The sequence below is a fragment of the Suncus etruscus genome, chromosome 3 (assembly GCF_024139225.1).
Source record: "Suncus etruscus isolate mSunEtr1 chromosome 3, mSunEtr1.pri.cur, whole genome shotgun sequence".
NCBI classification, from domain to species: Eukaryota; Metazoa; Chordata; class Mammalia; order Eulipotyphla; family Soricidae; genus Suncus; species Suncus etruscus.
The window spans coordinates 140,621,970-140,642,385 of NC_064850.1; the positions used below are offsets into that span (position 1 = coordinate 140,621,970).

Consider the following 20,416-nt stretch of genomic DNA (forward strand, 5'->3'; position numbering starts at 1 on the left):
TTAACAGACTGAAAAACATCTGAGCAAAAATAAAAGCTCCACCAGTCAGTCAGAAGCAAGTAGATACACCTCTGTCTCTGCCAAGGAGACCATAAAAAGCGAGTCATGAACTTGGGCTGTTGGGCAGTGATGCCATCACAGTCTAATCAAGCTTCACTAGGATCACCCCAAAGCCCATTCCTGGAGGAGAGATGTTCCTCCCTCCCTGACTTTCAGAGGGCTCTGCCCAGCCACACGTTCCACTACCCTCAACAAGTTCTTGGCCATACTCCAACATTTTTTTTTTTTTTGGTTTTTGGGCCACACCCAGTAACGCTCAGGGGTTACTCCTGGCTATGTGCTCAGAAGTTGCTCCTGGCTTGGGGGACCATATGGGACACCGGGGGATCGAACCTCGGTCCGTCCAAGGCTAGCGCAGGCAAGGCAGGCACCTTACCTTTAGCGCCACCGCCCGGCCCCAACATTTTTTTTTTTTTTAGGTTTTTGGGCCACACCCAGCGGTGCTCAGGGGTTACTCCTGGCTGTCTGCTCAGAAATAGCTCCTGGCAGGCACGGGGGACCATATGGGACACCGGGATTCGAACCAACCACCTTTGGTCCTGGATCGGCTGCTTGCAAGGCAAACGCCGCTGTGCTATCTCTCCGGGCCCGGCCCCAACATTTTTATTATACTTGACCCTCGTGGTTAGTTAGCACTCATCTTCAATGACATATTGAGATGCAGCATCTTATTTTATTTTATTTTATTCTTTCAATTTTTATTTGGTGAGAGGAAGGTTTTTTTTTGGGGGGGGGGTGTCACATCCGGCAGTGCTCAGGGGTTACTTCTGACTCAAAGCTCAGAAATCTTTCCTGGCAGGCTCAGGGGATCATATGCGATGCCGGGATTCGAACCACCGTCCTTCTGCATGCAAGGCAAACACCCTACCTCCATGCTATCTCTCTGTCCTGAGAGGAGGGGTTTTAAAAGAAAATCTGCTTTTCTCTATTATTATCTCAGAGTCATCCAGTTTTGTCTTTATTTGTGATTTTGTATTAATATAAATGAAAGTGCTTATCTTAAGCTTATGGAAGCACATTTTTTTATCTTCGTATTTCTGGTCTCCCCCCCCCCCCCCGGGGGGAGGCTAAGCCATCCAGCTGTGTTTATGATAGAAAACCAAAACCTTAAGCACTTTTTTCCCTGAGACCCAGGGTCTTTATTAGGAAGTGCAAGACCATACCCTGGGGTGGTAAACAGGTGTTCTAAGGTACCAATCTAAAGGATGCTTCTGACCAATAAGTAACAAGCATGTCCTGAATAGGATCAAATCTGGATAACCCAATACATGTGTGAGACCTAAGGGTGAGCCTCAAATCCCTGGGTATTTATTTTATTTGATACAGACTTCAAATGTCTTGAAGATAATAAAATAACCTCATTGAATGATTGCTTGCAAAAGGTCAATAAAAATTAAATTAAGTAGTAAAAGTGAAAGATTGTAAGACAGACATGCCTCATGCCACTTACCTTTATACTCCTTTATATTTAGTCATAACTTTAGAAATCTTCTATCTGAATTATTGTTTCAATCACAAATGTTACTTATACTAATACAGACAGAAGTCAACCTATTAATGATTTTAAAACATTTCAAGATCTATCTTCAAAGTAGGGCTGCTCTCAGAGCTGATAGGACTTTGAAAGACTTTAAGTAATAATCAAAAGGAAAGTAAAATTATGAATGATCATCTGGAATCGATTCTGACAGATATTGGAGCCATACCTTATGCTTTAAACCTCACTCATAGTCTGCAAATGGGATCCTGGCAAAACTAGAAACATTACTTTCCTAGGCCTTTATTAGAGTGAGTAGAGAGAAATAACTGATTTCTGTTGTTTTCTCTTTATTCCATTTTTTCCCCAGTGCCAGGGATAAAACCTGGGCCCTCACACATGCCAGACAAATACTCTACTGCTGAGCAGTATTCTCCAGTCCAGTTACTTCACTTCAAACACACACCATCACATATTAATCTTAAAAGTGTCTGTAAAGGGGACCAGAGAGATAGTACAGCAGTCACTTGCCTTACGTGCCAGCCAAGAAACACAGGCTTAATTTCTGGTGTTCCAGATGTTCTCCTGAGCCCAGCCAAGATTAATGGCTGAGTACAGAGCCAGAAGTAAACCCTGAGCTCCCCTAGGTGTCACCCAAAAGCAAAAAATAAACAAAACAATAGGAAAAGTGTAAAATCACCCCACGAGCCGTATTGACCCTCGAGCACGATCATATTGATCATATTGATCAAGCATGACATAATCCAAACCAGACAGGGTAAAAAACTTGTGTCATCTGGCAGTCTTCTACCTAGTATACAGAGCAAGCTGCCTGACAGACTGCTGTTTTATTGAGTACAGAGACCACCAGTGGGGTGGGACATTAAGGACAGATAGCTCAGTCTATCCTGAGCCAGTCCCATCCAGGTTTACAAGTAAGACAATCTCTGTTTTGGAGATAAATCCAAGCAGATAAACTGAACTTTTTAAACTGCCAGAAACTTTTTAATTCAACTGTTTTTGTTTTTTTTTTGTTCGCTTTGTTCTATTTTGAGAACACACCTGTGGTGCTCAGAGTTTACTCCTAACCTTGCACTCAGGAATCACTCTTGGTGATGCTTGGGGGATTATATGGAATAAAGGAGATCAAACTCTGGTGGGTCACATGCAAGGAAAGTGCTCTGCTCATTGTACTATACTTCTGGCCCTCGGCTGTTCTTTTATAAAAGCAGTGACTTTCCTCTCTGCCTCCTGCAGTGGTTTCAGGGAAGATGGCTAAGCTCACGAAGAAGGTGGGGATCATGGGTATATATGGGACAGAACGCCTTACTGCGCCTCCTTCCAGAAGATGGTGAAGAAGATTGAGATCAGCCAGCACGCCAACTATACATGCTCCTTCTGCGGCAAGAACAAGATGAAGAGACGGGCTGTGGGCATTTGGCACTGCAGTTCCTGTATGAAAACCATCCCGGGTGGCGCTTGGACCTACAATACTACTTCTGCTGTCACAGTTAAATCTGCCATCAGAAGACTGAAGGAATTGAAAGACAAGTAGATCTCTCATCTAAAACATTGTTGGCCAATAATAAATGGGTTAATTTATGTAAAAAAAAAAAAACAAAAACAAAAAAAAAAACAAAAAAACAAAACAGTGAGTCTTATTTTAAACCTGCTTAATAACACAATTTTGTCTATTTTTAATTGAGGCAATATTAACTTTCAAGGTGAAGCAGAGTTATGATGTTTACTACCTTTACCTTAAAGTGCCTCATTGTCCCTGACAATGTTATCTATGTGGCACCACCACTATCTATTAGAACTGTTCTTTCCACTGACTCACCATTGATGAACTCAATTCTGTGGTCATGGTCTTAGGATTGTTTTCTTTGAACATCCTATCTTCCCTTCTTCTAAGAAAACATTGTAGTTTCAGTAATGTGAGTATTTCCTTTTTATCTGCTCATTTGTTTGGAGCACTTGGGTAGTTTCTAGTATTTGACTCCAGTAACAAAGCTACAGTGAACAAAGATTAAGCACATACCTATTCTAGTGTTTTGTGGTTCTTTGTATAGATACCAAAGAATGGTTTTGCTATGCCATATGTTATTACAGGTTTTAGTATTTTTCTATTTTTGGGTGCACCATGGTGTTTGAGAGTTACTTCAGCTTAGTACTCATGAGTAACTCCTGGCAGTATTTTGGGGAACCACATCATTGCTGTTAAAGGGTTCAAACCTCAACTCCTTTGTGTTAAATGTGCTCCACCTTTGAACCAACTCCTGGGACCCTCTATTCTTTTTTCTTTGAAGAAGTTTACATATTGTATTTCAGATGCTGGAACAACTTACATTCTGCAGTGAATGAGTACCAGTATTCCTTTTTTTCCACATCAACACTTGTTTCAGAAATTTTTTTAGTACCAGCCATTTTCACTGGTGTGAGGTGATATGTTACTGACAGTTTGATTTGCATTTCCCTTGTATTCACACCCACCAGAGCTCAGAACATGTTTCTGTTTTCAAAAATTGTGCTTGGCAGTATTGAGAGAACTATATGTGGTGCCAAGGATCAAACTGGCATAGGCTGCATGCAAGGCAAGCACCTTAACCCCTATACTATGTCTCCAGCCTGTTTCCAGCCTTTTACATTGAAACTGTGTTTATCCCAACCTTTCAAGCGTGTCTCTTGTAAGCAGCAAAAGTTGGGTTTAGTTTTATGATCTATCCATCCACTTTCTGACCATTGATATTAAATAAGATTATTTAGTTGAAGGGATCTATACTATCATTTTGTAAAGGTTCTCAGAGTTTCTGAAGTTTGTCCTTCTCTTCAAAGGAGATGATTCAGTGTTTTCTAAAATGTTGTTGTTCTGAGGGTTTTGTTGTCTTCTTGTTATTTTGGAGCTTATACCTGGTGATACTTGTTGTGTATGTAAACATTTCAATGGGATTATTATGTTACTGACCCTACCCTGATTGGTGATTGCGCCCTACCCTAGGGTGTGACCTGGCATTCTGCTCCCATCCTAGGGTGGTACCTGATTCTGCTCCCACCATTGGGTGGTACCTGATTCTGGGGGATAAAAGCAAGGGTCTGTGGAAGGCGAGGGGGCTTTTTGCTGGAACTGATGCTGAGGCTTCCCCTCTATCCTCAGTTGGAATAAATGGTTGAACTCTTAAGCTGTTTTCCTCTTCTTGGCAGATGGCCATTCAAATACATCTCTTACCCCTGCTGCTTTTTGTTTAAAGAACTTTGTGTTCTGGGCACTCTCTTGACCCCAGGCTGAATCAAAGGAGGTAGTGTCTTGATCCACAAGGTATTTGGTATGACCAGAGCGCCCGAAGTTCTTGACCTGCATAACTTTGGGAAGAATAGTTTTGTTGAAATGATCCCTCAAGAGTAGGTGCACTGAAATCTCTCTTGTAAACTTCTTCATCCTCATCCATGAAGAAGGCACCACATTGATAATACTTCTGTAAGAACTCGTATTTGCCCTTGACAGCTTTGTTGGTAATGACTTTACCATTTGCCCGAAGTTCTGCTCGCCTCTCTTCCTCAGTTAGGTTTCGCATGCGCTCAGTTTCTGCCTTCTCCTTTTCAAGTGCTTCTCGATCTTCTCTGTCTCTCTTGATTCTTTTTAGCTCACGAACTTTCCACACCTCATATTCCTCCTCCTCATTTTCATCATCAGTGTTGAGTGCGTCCAGTGCAGCCAGGGACCGCTTGTTCTCCTCCAGCTCTTTTTTGGTCTCCTCTTCTACAATCTTGAGTGTATACTTGCGTTTCTCCTCAGCCAGGCGCTTTGCCTCCTGCTCCAGTTCCTTCTGTTTTCATGCTTCAGCCTCACGTTCTTGAACTGTGACTCTGTCCTTTCGAATGAAGACTGGCTTGAGGCGGGGTTCCATCTCATCTTCGCTGTCTGTATACTCTTCACACTCGGATTCGGATTCCTCCCCAGAACGTCCCTCATCTTCCACCTCCATGATTTCCGTCTCTTGTTTTTTTTTTTTTTTTTTTTTTTTTTCTCTCTTGTGCTCGTTGACGCATCATGCCACGGCGCCGCTCTATTTCCTCATCATCAATTTCTTCCTCCTCTGCTTCACTGCCATCTTCTCGTTCCACACGCAAGCATCTCCTTCTCCTTCTGAGTCACTTTCTCCTACTACTTCTGGCTCTACTATTTTCCGATGTCGAGCCAACCTTTCTTCTACATCTTCACTAATGCGGTTCTGCAAACGCCGGATCCTCCTCATCTGATGATTCCATAGGGGCATCGTCTGGCCTCTTTCCTGACACATAGCGCTTGACCTTCACTTTTTCCATCAAAATTTCACCTTTCTCATTGCGCACCAGGACGACCCCGGCCTTGGACTGGATGGGCGGCTGTTCCATGAGCGCGCGGGCACTGACATCGTGGCAGCTTCCCGCGGTGAGGGTGGGAGCAAAATCAGGTACCACCCTAGGGTGGGGGCAGAATGCCAGGTCACACCCTAGGGTAGGGCACAATCACAGATCAGGGTAGGGGTCAGTAATATAATAATCTCATGAAATGTTTACATACACAACAATACTCAGGGATTACATCTGGCTCTACAGTCAGTAAATTACTCCTGACTGTGCTAAGAGAGCATCTAAGATGCCTGAGGTGGAATCCGTGTTAACCCCGTGCAAGACACAAGCACCCTACCCACTGTACTATCACTTTGGCCCCTGAAAATCTGGTTTAAAGGTCATAAACTATTTGTCATAAACCTTTAAATTTAAGTCAACCTACCAAGCTGCATAGATATTCTCATTAAAATGTTTATTTCATTCTGCTTGTTTGCTATATCCAACCATTCATGCTGACCTGTAGAGTTTTATTTCATAGGTTTTTTTTGTGAATCTTTTAGGGATTTTTTTGACCTAGGATTGTATATAATATATAAATATATATTTTTTTATTTATATATAAAATATATATTTGACTTTTATCATTTTTATTATAGTGTTCTTGGAGTCCCTATATCTCTATTTATTTGGTTTGGAACTCTGAATATCTTGGATCTGGTTTGCTTCACACGGTTTTTATATTGGAGGAGTTCTCTGCCATAGTTTCTTTGTCCAATAGTTCTCTATTCTCTCCTACTTCTTCCTCAGTGATGCCTATAATTTAGATATTGCTTCTCTTAAAATTATCCCATAGTTTTCTGGAATTGTTTTAATTTCCTTTTGCTCTCTTTATCTTCCTCTGTTCTTTTTGCTAATTTCATGCAATAACTTTTGTACAACTTCTCTCTGCTGCTGAGAACTTTTTTTTTTTTTTTTTTTTTTTGGTTTTTGGGTCATACCTGGTAGCGCTCAGGGGTTACTCCTGGTTCTTTGCTCAGAAATCGCTCCTGGCAGGCTCAAGGGACCATATGGGATGCCGGGATTCGATCCGCTGTCCTTCATGCAAGGTAAATGCCTTACCTCCATGTTATCTCTCTGGCCCCTGCTGAGAACTTCTAATGAGACTTTTATTTAAATTCTTTTCTTTAGGCTTTTCTGCACAAGACAACCAAGAAGATGCCATAAAACACAATCTCCAGGACCCAAACCCGGTAAGGGCCCCACCCAATAAGGTGGGTGTTGATTCCTGCCGTGTTAAAAAAAAAATCTCTCCTGGCTGGGAGATCATATGGGATGCCAGGGATCAAACCCAGGTCCATCCTGGGTCAGCCGCATGCAAGGCAAAGGTACTACCGCTGTGCTATCGCCTGGGGCCTCATTTACACAATCTTACTTCTGTCTTTTCTCCATTTTGCCACCTCTGTAAAGATTTGTACTAGCTTTTCCTCAAGATTAGAATTTCTTTTATTGCATTTTCCAGTTAAATAAAAGTCATTCAAACAAATTAATTTTGGTAACCAGCTTTTCAATCTCTAATATTTAGCCTGAATTCTGTATTAAAATAAAAATCTCTTTTCCTAAGATAGTCATCTTTTTATATTTTTTTCCATTAAGTTCCTTGTCATAATAATAGTTGCTTTTAACTACACAAAAACACCTTGAGGATATCACTCGAAAGAAACAGCTTGCTTGTTTTGAGGAATATGATTTTTTTTTCCTCTTGCCTTTTTCCAGTTTCAGTTCATGGACCTATGAAGATTCTATCCTATTTTGGATGTTTCAGGGTAACTACAAACATCTATAAACTGCTATAATCTCTTTACTTCCATGGAAACATGTTGAATGGAAATAAATATGTATTTATATTTTCAATCCACTATTGACAGAAGTGCCAGGATGATGCATAACCTTAAGGAAACAGATGGCATTACAAATAGGTCACTTAGGGGGAGTTCTCTAAACCGCTGAACTATTTATAGACTTGTGAGTATTTAGGAGCTGCAACGTAAGAGGCACTCTGAGGAAGATAGTATAATGTATCTGAATAATATTAAAATTATACCAATAGTACTGGGATTATCCCTGTGCTGATGTTTTTATATATATGTATGTATATATATATACACACAAAAGATTTTATTGGTGTGCTAATGCTAAGGTAAAGATTTTTTAATTAATTTATTTTGGTTTTTGAACCATATCCAGCAGTACTCAGGGAACCACATGGGATGCTGGAGCTGAAACCTGGGTCAACTGTGTGCACATGTCCTACCTACTGTACTATTACTCCGGTCCTATCAGAAAAATAATTTTGAGAGGGGAAGAATGTCTGTGGTGATGTTCTGAGTACCCTTGATCCTTTAGGGTAGTCAGAACTGGAAATTATTACTGAAGTAAGAACACAGAGGTATGGGTCTGAAAGATGAAGAATACGCCTAACATGGCATGGAGCTGTGTTCATGAAAGGAGTTGGGGCCCAAAAATGAAATATAAAAAGAAAAAAATAAGAGAGAGGGAGAAGAAGGCAGAAGAAGATACAGAAGGGATAATCCTGATGACACCTCAACTTTACCAGGGAAATTAAAGTTGTACTTCAAAAAGTATAAAGTTATACTCTCAAAAAAAATGCCAAGTAAAAAATGTGTGTGGCTTTAGACTAACAATTTGAGACCATTTAGTGAAATCATTCATAGGAAAGTAACACAGACATCATACTGGGACTATTTGTCATCGTAATTCCCACATCAGGCCTGAAGGAACAGGGAAGGGCTGTTTGGAATAAGCTCAAGGAAGCACCACATAGATGAAACCCTTTGAGAGGAGAGTCAGCTGAGGAAATTGGTCAGGAAGGAACAGAAGAAAATATATTCTACAGCCTATGTCTGGTTTCCCCTGTGATTACAGAGGTGAGTTTGAAGACATCAGACCCTCCACCATCTCCCTGGGGTTCACATCACTACTTAGCTTAGCATATGTCCAGTTTCCCTACCTCCCTTCTCATGCCACTTCTACCTCATCTGGCCCCTAATGCCAATTCTCAAAGCTCTTCTGCTCCTTCACTCAGATGGATCATACCCCATGCTCTTAAGACCTTTAATCTCAACAAAATGTTAAGCCTGATGTACCGCAGTCCTGAACCAACTCGCTGCCTAATGTCCTCACTCATGCGTAGAAGGTGAGGGCCCAAGTGTTCCTCAGGTCTCATAACCTGTTCCACCCTCTCCTTCTAGGCCCACATGAGACTTCAGAGTCCTTGTCTGTATCTTTCTCCCTTCCACAGTGCAGCCCCAGCTCTGTCACAGCTTCTGCCTCTGATTTTGAACTACTTCTTGCTTGTAAACCTGTCTGATGCTTCTGGTAGTTCTCCTCCTTGTACATATTAGGGAAGAGGGGGATTGTGTGTGTGTGTGTGTGTCTGTGTGTCTGTGTGTGTGTGTCTGTGTGTGTTGGTATGGTTTTGGGGAGCCACATTTGGTAGTGCTCAGAATTTAATCCTGGCTTTGTGATTAAGGATTACTCCTGGCAGACTCAGGGGACCATATGCAGTACTAAGGATTAAACCCAGGTCAGGGTAAGGACAAGTGCCTTACCATTGTACTATTTCTCCATCCCCTGTATTAGGAAACTTTTGTTGTTGCAAGATATGCATATATTATCTTCTTCCTTAATGGATTTACCTAAATAATTGTGTTCAGAGGAATAATACTTCGTAATTTACCATTTTACAGGTACTGAGAATATACAAATGCCTTGTATATGCTTTGTGTGAAGTTATCTGTGGGTATAAGTAAAGGGGAAATGACTTTTAAAGACATGAAGGAAAATGTATATTCATTACATGAAAATTTGAAATGTTTGAACAATGAATATGTCTCTTGGGGCAGGGTTTTGTGTCATGCCAACTGTGCTCAGGGATTATTCCTGGATTTTACTCAGGGATCACTCCTGGCTCTTTCATGGAATCATAAACAGTACTGGGGAGTGAACAAGAGTCCACTGCATGCAAGGCAAACCTTGACCCTTGAACTACCTTTCTGGCTCCTCCTAAATACTATCTAAAAAATGTCAAATTAATATTTGGGGAGAAAGGATTGGTGACATTCCCTTTAGTTCTAAGAGGTTACATTCCTGTTTCTATTCTCAGGGTTCACTCCTAGCAGTGCCTGAAAAACCATATGTGGTGCTGGTGATCAAACTGGGATTGATCACACACAAGAGAAGCACATTAAGCCCTGTACTCAGAACCTTAATATTTCAATGCATGTACAAGAAAAAGATATTTTGGTTAATAAATGCTGACTCTCCTCCCATGCCTGACAGGGGCGATCTCTGAGCCAGGAGTAACCTCTGAACACTGACAGGTGACCCAAAAGCAAAAAAAAAAAAAAGATAAAAAATTAAATGAAATTAAGGGGCCGGGCGGTGGTGCTAGAGGTAGGGTGCCTGCCTTGCCTGCGCTAGCCTTGGACGGACCACGGTTCGATCCCCCGGCGTCCCATATGGTCTCCAAAGCCAGGAGCAACTTCTGAGCGCATAGCCAGGAGTAACCCCTGAGCATTACCGGGTGTGGCCCAAAAACCAAAAAAAATTAAAAAATAAAAAAAAATAAATGCTGACTCCTCAAATTAAACTACACAAGTAAAAGTTATTGCCATAAATATTTTATCAGCTTAAATGGGGGTGGTGTTTAAATTTGTCTCCTTATTGTTTCTGAAATTTAAATTCTTATATCAATTATATATGCAGATTACAAAGTGTTAGTCAAATTACTATGACTGTTCTGGTGGGGATGATTCTGGTCACATCAATGGTTCTTATGGTACTCCTGGTTCTGTGCTCAGGGATCACTCCTGATGGGGCTTGGGGGACCATATCCACATGAAATTTGTGGTGAAATAGGTCCTTACAAAATTTAAGTGCCGGAGAGATAGCATGAAGGTAGCATATTTGTCTTGCATGCAGAAGGACAGTGGTTCAAATTTCGGCATCCCATATGGTACGCCATGCCTGCTAGGGGCGATTTCTGAGTGCAGAGCCATGAGTAACCCCTGGGCACTGCCAGGTGTGACCCCCCCAAAATTTAAATACAACCATTTAGCCAATAAACTCAGTAGATAGTAAATTGCTCTTGTGCCTTGAATTTTGAGAACTATATACAGTTCTGGATCTTGACTAAGTCACCCATGGTCCACAATCAATAAAACTCTGTTCAGATGAAGAGTCCCAACTACATGAGAATTCCTACCCCCAAACCCCTCCCCCCAAATCCCTGATTCCAGTAGGGCTCTGTGGTCTGGCTGCAAATGTGCACCCAAGGACAGGAGCAAAAAACAAACCCATACTTCAGAACTACTAAAGAAATGAGAGAATCGGGCCGGAACAGTGGCGCAGCAGTTGGGCTTTTGCCTTGCAAGTGGTTGACCTAGGACGAACGGCAGTTTGATCCCCTGGCATCCCCAAGCCAGGAGCAATTTCTGAGTGCATAGCCAGGAGTAACCCCTGAGTGTCATCGGTGTGGCCCAAAAACAAAACAAAAAAAGAAATGAGAGAATCAGTGAGTTCAGAAGAATCATAGTCAACCAGTTTTAGTTTTAAAATGATCCATGTTACAATGCTCTATGGGACTTGAGGAAGAACCATAATAAATTAAATAACAGGAAAAATCAGATTCTGGAGTGGAGGGTAAATTCATCAGTGGTGAATATGGGGTTCAAAAACCAGCCTGAGGTGGTCTGAGAGATAGCATGGAGGTAGGGCATTTGCCTTGTGTGCAGAGGACTGTGGTTTGATTCTTGGCATCCCATATGGTCCCCCCGGCCTGCTAGGAGCAATTTCTGAGCGTAGAACCAGGAGTAACCGCGAAGCACAGCTGGGTGTGACCCAAAAACCAAAAACTAAAACAAACGAACAAACAAAACAGTCTGGTGATGGGTATAACCTCCAGTGGGGTGGCCAGTCCAGGTGCTCAGCCCAAGTGAAAGCAGATCCTAGTGTAGAAGAGCCCTACTAATATTGGTGGTGTCAGGGAGCAGGATGAAGCCTCTTGAAACCAGGCTAGAGGGAAGAGGCTGCACATGGACCCCATAGAGGCGACACCACCTGGAGGAATATTTCCCTCCTCTGTTCTCTCCCTCCTGTCCCAAAGCAGGGCCTGGACCTTCTCTCCCTCTGAGCCCTCGGCAGGGCATTTCTGTGGGTCTTCCCTGAAGAGGCAGGTGGGCAGGGGTAGAAGACAACCTGGTGCCTGTTAGCAGCAGGATGGAAATTTCAGTCAGCTTCCTCTTTTTCTGTCAAGGAGCAGGAGGTGATCTGCCTGGAATTCAGACCCAGCTTGAGCTGAAACCAGCCTTTTGGACTTTCTTTCACTGGCGGTTGCTGATTCTACAGTTGCAAAGATGCTTCCTGAGGCTGGAACCGTGGTTCATCCTCTCAGCTCTGGGCTCCTCTGTGTTTCTCTGCAGGTGTTTCACACCTTCTTTCTGCTGGTTGCCCTGTCAGGAACTTCTGCCTGTTCTCTCTGCTCCTGGACCACACCTATTTTCTCTGCTTCCAGCAGCCTAGCTCTAGGCCAGCTTTTTCGGGCCTGCAGGATCGTGCTGCCATTGCAACTGTCTACCCTGTCCCTCAGGCTCTTCTCCATTGCCTCGGGAGCTTCTCCTGAGGGATGCTCCTCAGGGCCCTGGACAGAACAGAGACCTTGTCCTCCCTTCTCAGGACAATCCAGAGGCAGATGCAGTTTTTTCTGAAAGCAGCTAGTTAAAGGGTATATGATGGAGGCCAGTGGCTTCTTCCCAACTTAGAGATCTTCATATCTTGTGCTTTGAGGCCAGTCTCTGGGCATTCCAAGCGAGTATTGTTGTGGTCAGATGCCTGCACACAGTTCCTTCCTGCTTTCATCCCCCCCCCTTTTTTTTTTTTCCAGAGCAGAACAAAAGTGAGCTCCAGGATGAAACAGGGAAGCCCCAGGAATCCTGACAGGAGACACAACCTCTCCCTGGCATTAGCAGGTCAGCCCACAGCTGTTGCAGAGTCCAGAACCCCCATGGCTTTGAGGCTGGCCAATGTCCAGTGGGCCAACTGGACACATGAGAACTCTGTGGAAGTTTCATTTAGAACCAGGCAGCCAAGTCCTACTGGCAGTCAGGGCCCTCATGGCTGGCTGCGGGAGAGGAAGTTACCTGATCTGTTATGTTGTTTCAGTCCGTTCTGTTCAGACACTTATTATTTAAACACTTATTAAAAATGATCACATCATTCACAGGGCTAGGGGATGCCTGAGTGCGTGGGAACTTGGGTCATTCTGGCCCAAGAGGTGGGGGTCAGGGAGTACTCTGCCCATTTCCTCTATGTATTTGGGCCCAGTTACATGTCCTGCCCCTCTCAGGTTATTAGTAGTTAGGTTATTAGTGTCAACTTCCTATTTTTCAGTAATGTCACTCTTATGTGTGCCATCAGCTGTGGCACTGGTCTTTATCCCCAGGACACTTCCAAACTAAAGTTACTACCCAAAAATGTCCCCTCTCCACCTCTTTCTTCTCCCTGAAACCTGGATACTCTAATCCAGTGCTTCTCAATTATTTTCTGTCATGCCCCGCTAGAAAGAAGAAAACATTTTTCGTGCTCCCCACGCGACTGTAAATAGTATCTTTATTTAAAAAAAATCTTTAACCTGCAAAACAAAAATATATAAAATAATTTGAGCTGATTTTTTAATCAGAGGTAATGTCTGGATTAATGGCTACAATGAGCACGTTTTGTAATGTGTAGCTTTTCGAAGCGGGGTTTGAAGCAGGACACAGCAACTCTCAGCTCTAGAGACATACAGAGACATAAACAGGGGGCTTAGCTTGTTATGACAGTGTTTGCCGAGTCAAATGCGCCCCCCCTTTACAGAGCCTCCCCCTCTTGGGGGGGGGGCATGCCCCATTATTTGAGAAGCATTTCTCTAATCAATCTGTGCTATTGGGGTTTGGGAGGGTAGGGTGGGTGGCATCAGGAATTGAATTCAGAGTCTCACACAGGCAAAACAAGAGCTCTAGCACCGAGGCTCACCCCCAGAAAGACTGTCCATTTTATCTAACACAGCAGACACTGTTTCATCTGATGAAGTATGGATTAGCTTCTTCATTTCTAATTTCATCTAATTATGTCTTTGTACTAATTTGCATTTTCTGTGGGTAACAGCTATCACTTTTCCTGATCCACACATCGACAGTCTCTTTAGTTTATGAGATTATACCAGTGTTTGGTTATGTGTGTAATTGGGTCCATGTTTATGTCTGTAATTGGGTCCATATCTACCTTATTAGTCATGGTTCTCTGCTAATTGTCCTTGTCTTGTTTTCTTATTTTTGTTATTCTCCACCCCACCCCCGTTTTTATTTCCCTGCTTTCTCTAGGTTAGTTGAGTGAAAAAAAATTTTTTGAAGAAACTGCAATTAAAATTGGAATTTGGTTGGCCTGTAGAGGGAGTCCTCAACTCTCTCACATCTCAGTAGTCACCCAGACAGGATGATGAGCAGTTAAAACGGTAAAGGTTAGTCATAGACTTACTTGTGGCTCTGTGCTCAGAAATCACTCTTGGCAGGGGTTGAGGGTTCAAATCAAGGTCTACTGAATGCAAGGTAAATGCACTACCCACTATACTAACGCTCTGGCCCCTGGGAGTTGTTTTTAATTGCAACTGAATTTTGGGTCTGTGCAAGGAAAAGAGCTTGTGGTTGGTTGGCAGCACTCAGAGGTTACTCCTGGCTCTGTGCTCAGAAATCTATCCTGGCAGGCTTGGGGGACCATATGGGATGCCAGGTATAGAACTCTGGTCAGTCCCAGATCAAGAGCGTGCGAGGCAAATACCCTACCTTCTGTACTATCACTCCAGCCCCTATTTTATTTTTTATTAAGGGAACCCTTGAATGAGCTGTCTAGTTTGTAACAGGTAGGTTAGTGGTCTTTGGAAATTATGAAACTTTGGAGATCAGAAGTCAACAGTGTCAATGATGAAGGTTTTATTAATGTTTCCAATTAAAGATATTTCAAAAGAAATGAAAGAGAATCTGCTCACGAGTCAAGTTTATTATTCAGGGAAAAAATTAAGACCAAATTAATTTCCCAAAAGTTTGTAACAAACAAAGAGGTCTGTGTTAAATCTCTAGGGAAAAAAATCCCCCAACATAGCTTACACTCCATGTCAACACTTACACAACTTGAGGAATACACAATTATCAAGTTTGCATTACCGCTGATGCTTTAACAGTAAACTGATTGCTTGCATACAGACATCAATCATTGACCCTAAATCTCATTATACAGAAAAAGCAAGATGAATGAAATGAAGGGCCAGAGAGATAGTACAGCAGGCCAGGTACTTGCCTTGCACAAGGCTAACCTGGGTTAGATCCCTAGCAGCTTATATTTCCACCTCTCCTATCCCCTCAGTCTGCCAGGAGTAATCCCTGAGCACTACCATGTATGACCAAAAAACTAAAACAAAGAAATCCAATAGAACAGCAACAACAAAAACTATGTGAATGTGACAATGTTGAAAAGGACACAGACTATGTAATGGTACTCCTAATTCTACAATTACCTTTTCAAAATATAAGGAATAGGGGCTGGAGAAACTGTAAAGTGGATAGGACTAGTGACTAACTAGTAAACTGTAAAGTGGATAGAATAGTGTTTGCAACTGACCTAGGTTCAATCCCTGTCACCCCATATAGTTCCATGGGCCCCACCAGGAGTGATTCCTGAGCACAGAGCCAGAAGTAAGACCTGAGCACAGACACATGTGGTAACAACAAAAATAATAACAATAATAAGAAAATACTTTTATTATATAACAATAATTAGAAGTAAATGTAACAAGAAAACAAAAAGGGAGCTGAGTGGTGGCACAAGCGGTAGGGTGTTTGCCTTGCACAAGCTAACCTAGGACAGATCATGGTTCGATCCCTCAGCATCCCATATGGTCCCCCAAGCCAGGAGTGATTTCCAGAGCCAGGAGTAACCCCTGAGCATCACTGGGTGTGGCCAAAAAACTCCCAAAAAATATCAAAAAGGAAAGAAAACACACAAAAAAGAAGTAAATGCAAGAATTTTCTTCAGTAAGAAGTGGGTTTTGGGCCCGGAGAGATAGCACAGCGGCATTTGCCTTGCAAGCAGCCGACCCAGGACCAAAGGTGGTTGGTTCGAATCCCAGTGTCCCATATGGTTCCCCGTGCCTGCCAGGAGCTATTTCTGAGCAGACAGCCAGGAGTAACCCCTGAGCACCACTGGGTGTGGCCTCCCAAAAAGAAGAAGAAAAGAAGAAGAAGAAGAAGAAGAAGAAGAAGAAGAAGAAGAAGAAGAAGAAGGAGGAGGAGGAGGAGGAGGAGGAGGAGGAGGAGGAGGAGGAAGAAGAAGAAGAAGAAGAAGAAGAAGAAGAAGAAGAAGAAGAAGAAGAAGAAGAAGAAGAAGAAGAAGAAGAAGAAGAAGAAGAAGAAGAAGAAGAAAGAAGTGGGTTTTTGTACCAAACACATAGAAAAGTGTTAAGATGATTCCTTGAGGGGCCGGGCGGTGGCGCAAGAGGTAAGGTGCCTGCCTTGCCTGCGCTAGCCTTGGACTGATCGCGGTTCGATCCCCCGGTGTCCCATATGGTCCCCCAAGCCAGGAGTGACTTCTGAGCGCATAGCCAGGAGTAACCCCTGAGCGTTACCGGGTGTGGCCCAAAAACCAAAAAAAAAAAAAAAAAAAAGATGATTCCTTGAGTACCAGAGTTCTCTAAGCATCACTAGATGCATCACCAAGTGGCCAAATAATGTTGGGAGGAGCTCTGGCCTCTGAGCACTGCTTGAAGACCATCAAAAAAAAAAGTGTTCTCCTTTTTTTGTTTGTTTTATCTGTTGGGGAGCATTCCTCCCACCTTATCTCTTTCACAAACCACCTTCTTCTCAAGCAGCCTTAATTCTATGATCAATGTCCATTGGTTTGTTTTTTATTTTGTTCTATCTGCTCATCAATTTATATTTCTATATTGCAAACATGAATGAAATAATTTAATACTAGTTTATTTCCTTCTGTCTTGTTTCATTTCACACAATTCCCTCCACTAGCCTTGGACGGACCGCGGTTTGATCCCCCGGTGTCCCATATGGTCCCCCAAGCCAGGAGCAACTTCTGAGCACATAGCCAGGAGTAACCCCTGAGCGTCACCGGGTGTGGCCCAAAAACAAAAAAAAAATGTGCATAGTTAATGTTCTGTGTGTGCATGTGCTTATACAGATTGTCTGGGGTGAAGAAGTTAAAAGAGGGGGAAAAATTCCCTGTGGGAGAAAAGGGAATTATACTAAGGGATTATACTAATCTATATAAGCAAGGAAGTGAAAGGAAGTTATTGAGTGGTTTTGCTCATATATATATATGTATAAATATATATATGGACTATAAATAGCTAAAGCTAGCAACAGAACAATTAACTTCTATATTCATTGAAAGCTACAGTGGTGATAGCAGAGAGAGAGGGCTGGAGGAATAAGAATAGGTGACTTTTTGATGATTGAAACTTTGGGTAAAGTGGTAATAGTTATATGGAGTTAGGGAGTGAAGCTAAACCCCTAAGATACCTTCAGAAAATGAACAAATGATGTCAATAAAAATATTTTATATTTTTTAAATGTAACACCATGATCTACAAAGTTGTTCATAATGCAGTCATTTCAGGCATAAATATTTAAACACCAATCCTACCACCAGGGTGCCCTCACCCAATTCCCACCCAATTCACCACCCACTACCAGAGCTTGTCTTCACTCAAGCACAAAAATTTTACTTCATATTGCTTGTTACAACAGAGTTAAATAGGGGGCTGTAGAGATAGCATGGAGGTAAGGTGTTTGCTTTGCATGCAGAAGGTCGGTAGTTCAAATTCTGGTATCCCATATGGTCTCCCGAGCCTGCCAGGAGCGATTTCCGAGCATAGAGCCAGGAGTAACCCCTGAGCACTGTCGGGTGTGACCCAAAAACCAAAAACACAACAGAGGCAAATTGAACTATCAAAAGTTAGATCAACAAGGGTCAATTTGAAATGACTGTTATATCTCTCCATGATGTTACTGTCTAGGTAAAGTCAGTGTCTAAGGATTTATTGGGCTGTGGTTGGAACTAGTTGAGCCTTCTGTGTCACTGAATTCACTGAGATTGGTAGATTTTTTATAACTATCCCATCAGATTTCCTGTGATACTACTGAGCTGACACGACTATTAAAATATTGAAGTGTCACATGGTCACATGTGATCACATGATTCAGAATTTATAGATCTAAAACAAATTTGGTGGCTTGAAAGTTAGATAAAGTTAAGTTTTGGCCAGTTCTGTTGGAGAGTGAAGGAGATGGTGTTGGGCTGCTGTAGTTCATGCAGAAAAGGGAATCTGCCATCTCCTATCTAATAATGTCAAGAGATATCAGCACAGATGGAGCTAGCTGTTAAGTTCTGTGGCCATTATTTTCCTTTGGAGCTTGGTGGAGAAGCTGGGCCATTTTTCTTTTTCTTTTTGTTTTGTGACCACACCCAGTGCTGCTCAGAAATTACTCCTGGCAGACTCAATGTCATACACATTACCGGGGATTGAACCCAGGTCAGCTTTATCCAAAACAAATTCCCTACTCACTGAGCTATCGCTCAGGCTCTGAGCCATTTTTCAACCAGAAAGATAGTGGCTGTGGCATGGGGTTGCTGGGGTTTATGGTGGTGCGGTGGGTCTGGTGGGAAGCGGAACTCAGCACCCCAAATCTTTTCTTCAAAAATCACCTAGAAAATACTTTGGGAAAATATATTATCTAAATTTATTGGGTTAGGCTTATGCAAAATTAAGTAAATTTTATCTATGTATATTATTTAATATCTTTATTTTATTTTTGTTTCATAATAATTAATTATTTTTTGTTCTTCAAAAATAGAGGGAACACTCAAGATTTTGAAGGAAATTTCCTGAGGGGCCTATTGCCTGAGGTGTAAGCAGGGATCAGAAGCCTATGAAGACTATTAAGATGGAGTCCTGGGCCTGGAGAGATAGCACAGCAGCATTTGCCTTCAAGCAGCCGATCCAGGACCAAAGGTGGTTGGTTCGAATCCCAGTGTCTCATATGGTCCCCAGTGCCTGCCAGGAGCTATTTCTGAGCAGACAGCCAGGAATAATCCCTGAACACTGCCGGGTGTGGCCCAAAAACCAAAAAAAAAAAAAAAAAAGATGGAGTCCCAGTGGCAAGAGCAGTGATTGGCAGAGGCCAGGAATTGTGGGGTCTGTGGGCAGAGTTATCCTCTTACCTAGAGCTGGTCTCTGTCTGGCAGGATGAGAGAAGAGGCTGGAATACAGCAACCTCTCTTGTCCACTTCTCTGACCTTCACTCTGCCAAGAACAGAAATAGAAAGTTCATAGACAGAGCCCATAGGGCAGAGCCAGCCCTGATGTACAGAGCAAGTTGGTCAGGGTTAGAGAAGCATAGATGCTCTAATACTAAACAAAAGTCATTAATGTTGCTTGCAGAGAGGGTGGACATAATTCCACTATTGACCTCAGATATCACCACCACTGAGACATGAATTTCCACCCTGAAGTACTAGCAAAGTAACTAGCACTGGGAAGTTGCCTTGAAGAAAAATCCAAAACATAACTGAGTTTCTGGGCTTAACTGTGCTCCATGTCTCCTTACATTGGAAAGAAACACCAATTGTGACTGCTCCCTGAAGGTTTAAACTTCAAACCTCAAACTTTAAGGCCATCTTTTGAGAAATGAGAGCTTAAATCAGCTACTCTTATAGCTTTTAGGATTTGATTTCATGAGTCTCACTAGATGAGAGTGACAAAGGTACAGGTTTTCGTTTTTGTCTACTTCAGATGCTGTTCAAAGAATAAGTTAAAATAAGAAAGAATCGACCTGAGTGATAACAGTGAGTAGGCCAATATGGCCAATCCAGGTTCAATTCCCCTGGCATCCCATATGGTACCCAGAACACCTTGAGGTGTTACTCCTGAGCAAAGAGCCAGAAGTAATCCCTGAGTGCTGCTGGGTGTGACCCCAAAAATCAAAAGAATGAATCAAGGGCTGGAGTTGTAGCTCAGTGGTTGAACTGAGCCCCCATTGAACACAGGCCTGTCTGTGTGAGGCCCTAACCCAAAAGTTAACAAATTCAATAAAATGTATATCCTTACGAATTGGAGCAATATATATAATAGGTAGGGTGTTAGCTTAGCACTGAGTAGAACCAGGTTTGATCCCCAGCATCTTTTATGGTCTCTTAAGCACTACCAGAGTGCATTTCAGAGTGCAGAGCAGGAGTAACTCCCCTAAGCATCACTGGATGTGTCCCCAAAATAAAAAGAAAATTGTATCTTCAAAGAGCCTCTATTTCAGAAACTAGAGAGATAGTATACTCAGCTGATTCAGGTTCAATCCCCGGCATCCCATATTGTCCCATCTGCACTGACCAGAATAATTTCTGACATCCCTGAGCACCACTGGGTGTGACCCA

General features: G+C 42.5%; 1 protein-coding gene and 1 pseudogene across 1 annotated transcript in view; one reads left to right on the forward strand and one right to left on the reverse strand.

Moving 5' to 3' along the window:
* The first annotated feature begins 2,808 nt into the window (after window positions 1-2,808).
* LOC126003820 (60S ribosomal protein L37a-like) lies at window positions 2,809-3,092 on the forward strand (annotated as a pseudogene).
* Window positions 3,093-4,669: 1,577 nt separating this feature from the next.
* The window catches only part of LOC126004485 (microfibrillar-associated protein 1-like), a 58,319-nt gene continuing 42,572 nt past the window's right edge, over window positions 4,670-20,416 (reverse strand). Inside the window, 5 exon segments of the mRNA XM_049770905.1 lie at window positions 4,670-4,928; window positions 4,930-5,541; window positions 5,543-5,664; window positions 5,667-5,779; window positions 5,781-5,996. Coding sequence (XP_049626862.1) covers window positions 4,713-4,928; window positions 4,930-5,541; window positions 5,543-5,664; window positions 5,667-5,779; window positions 5,781-5,996 — 1,279 coding nt within the window. The 3' untranslated portion in view covers window positions 4,670-4,712.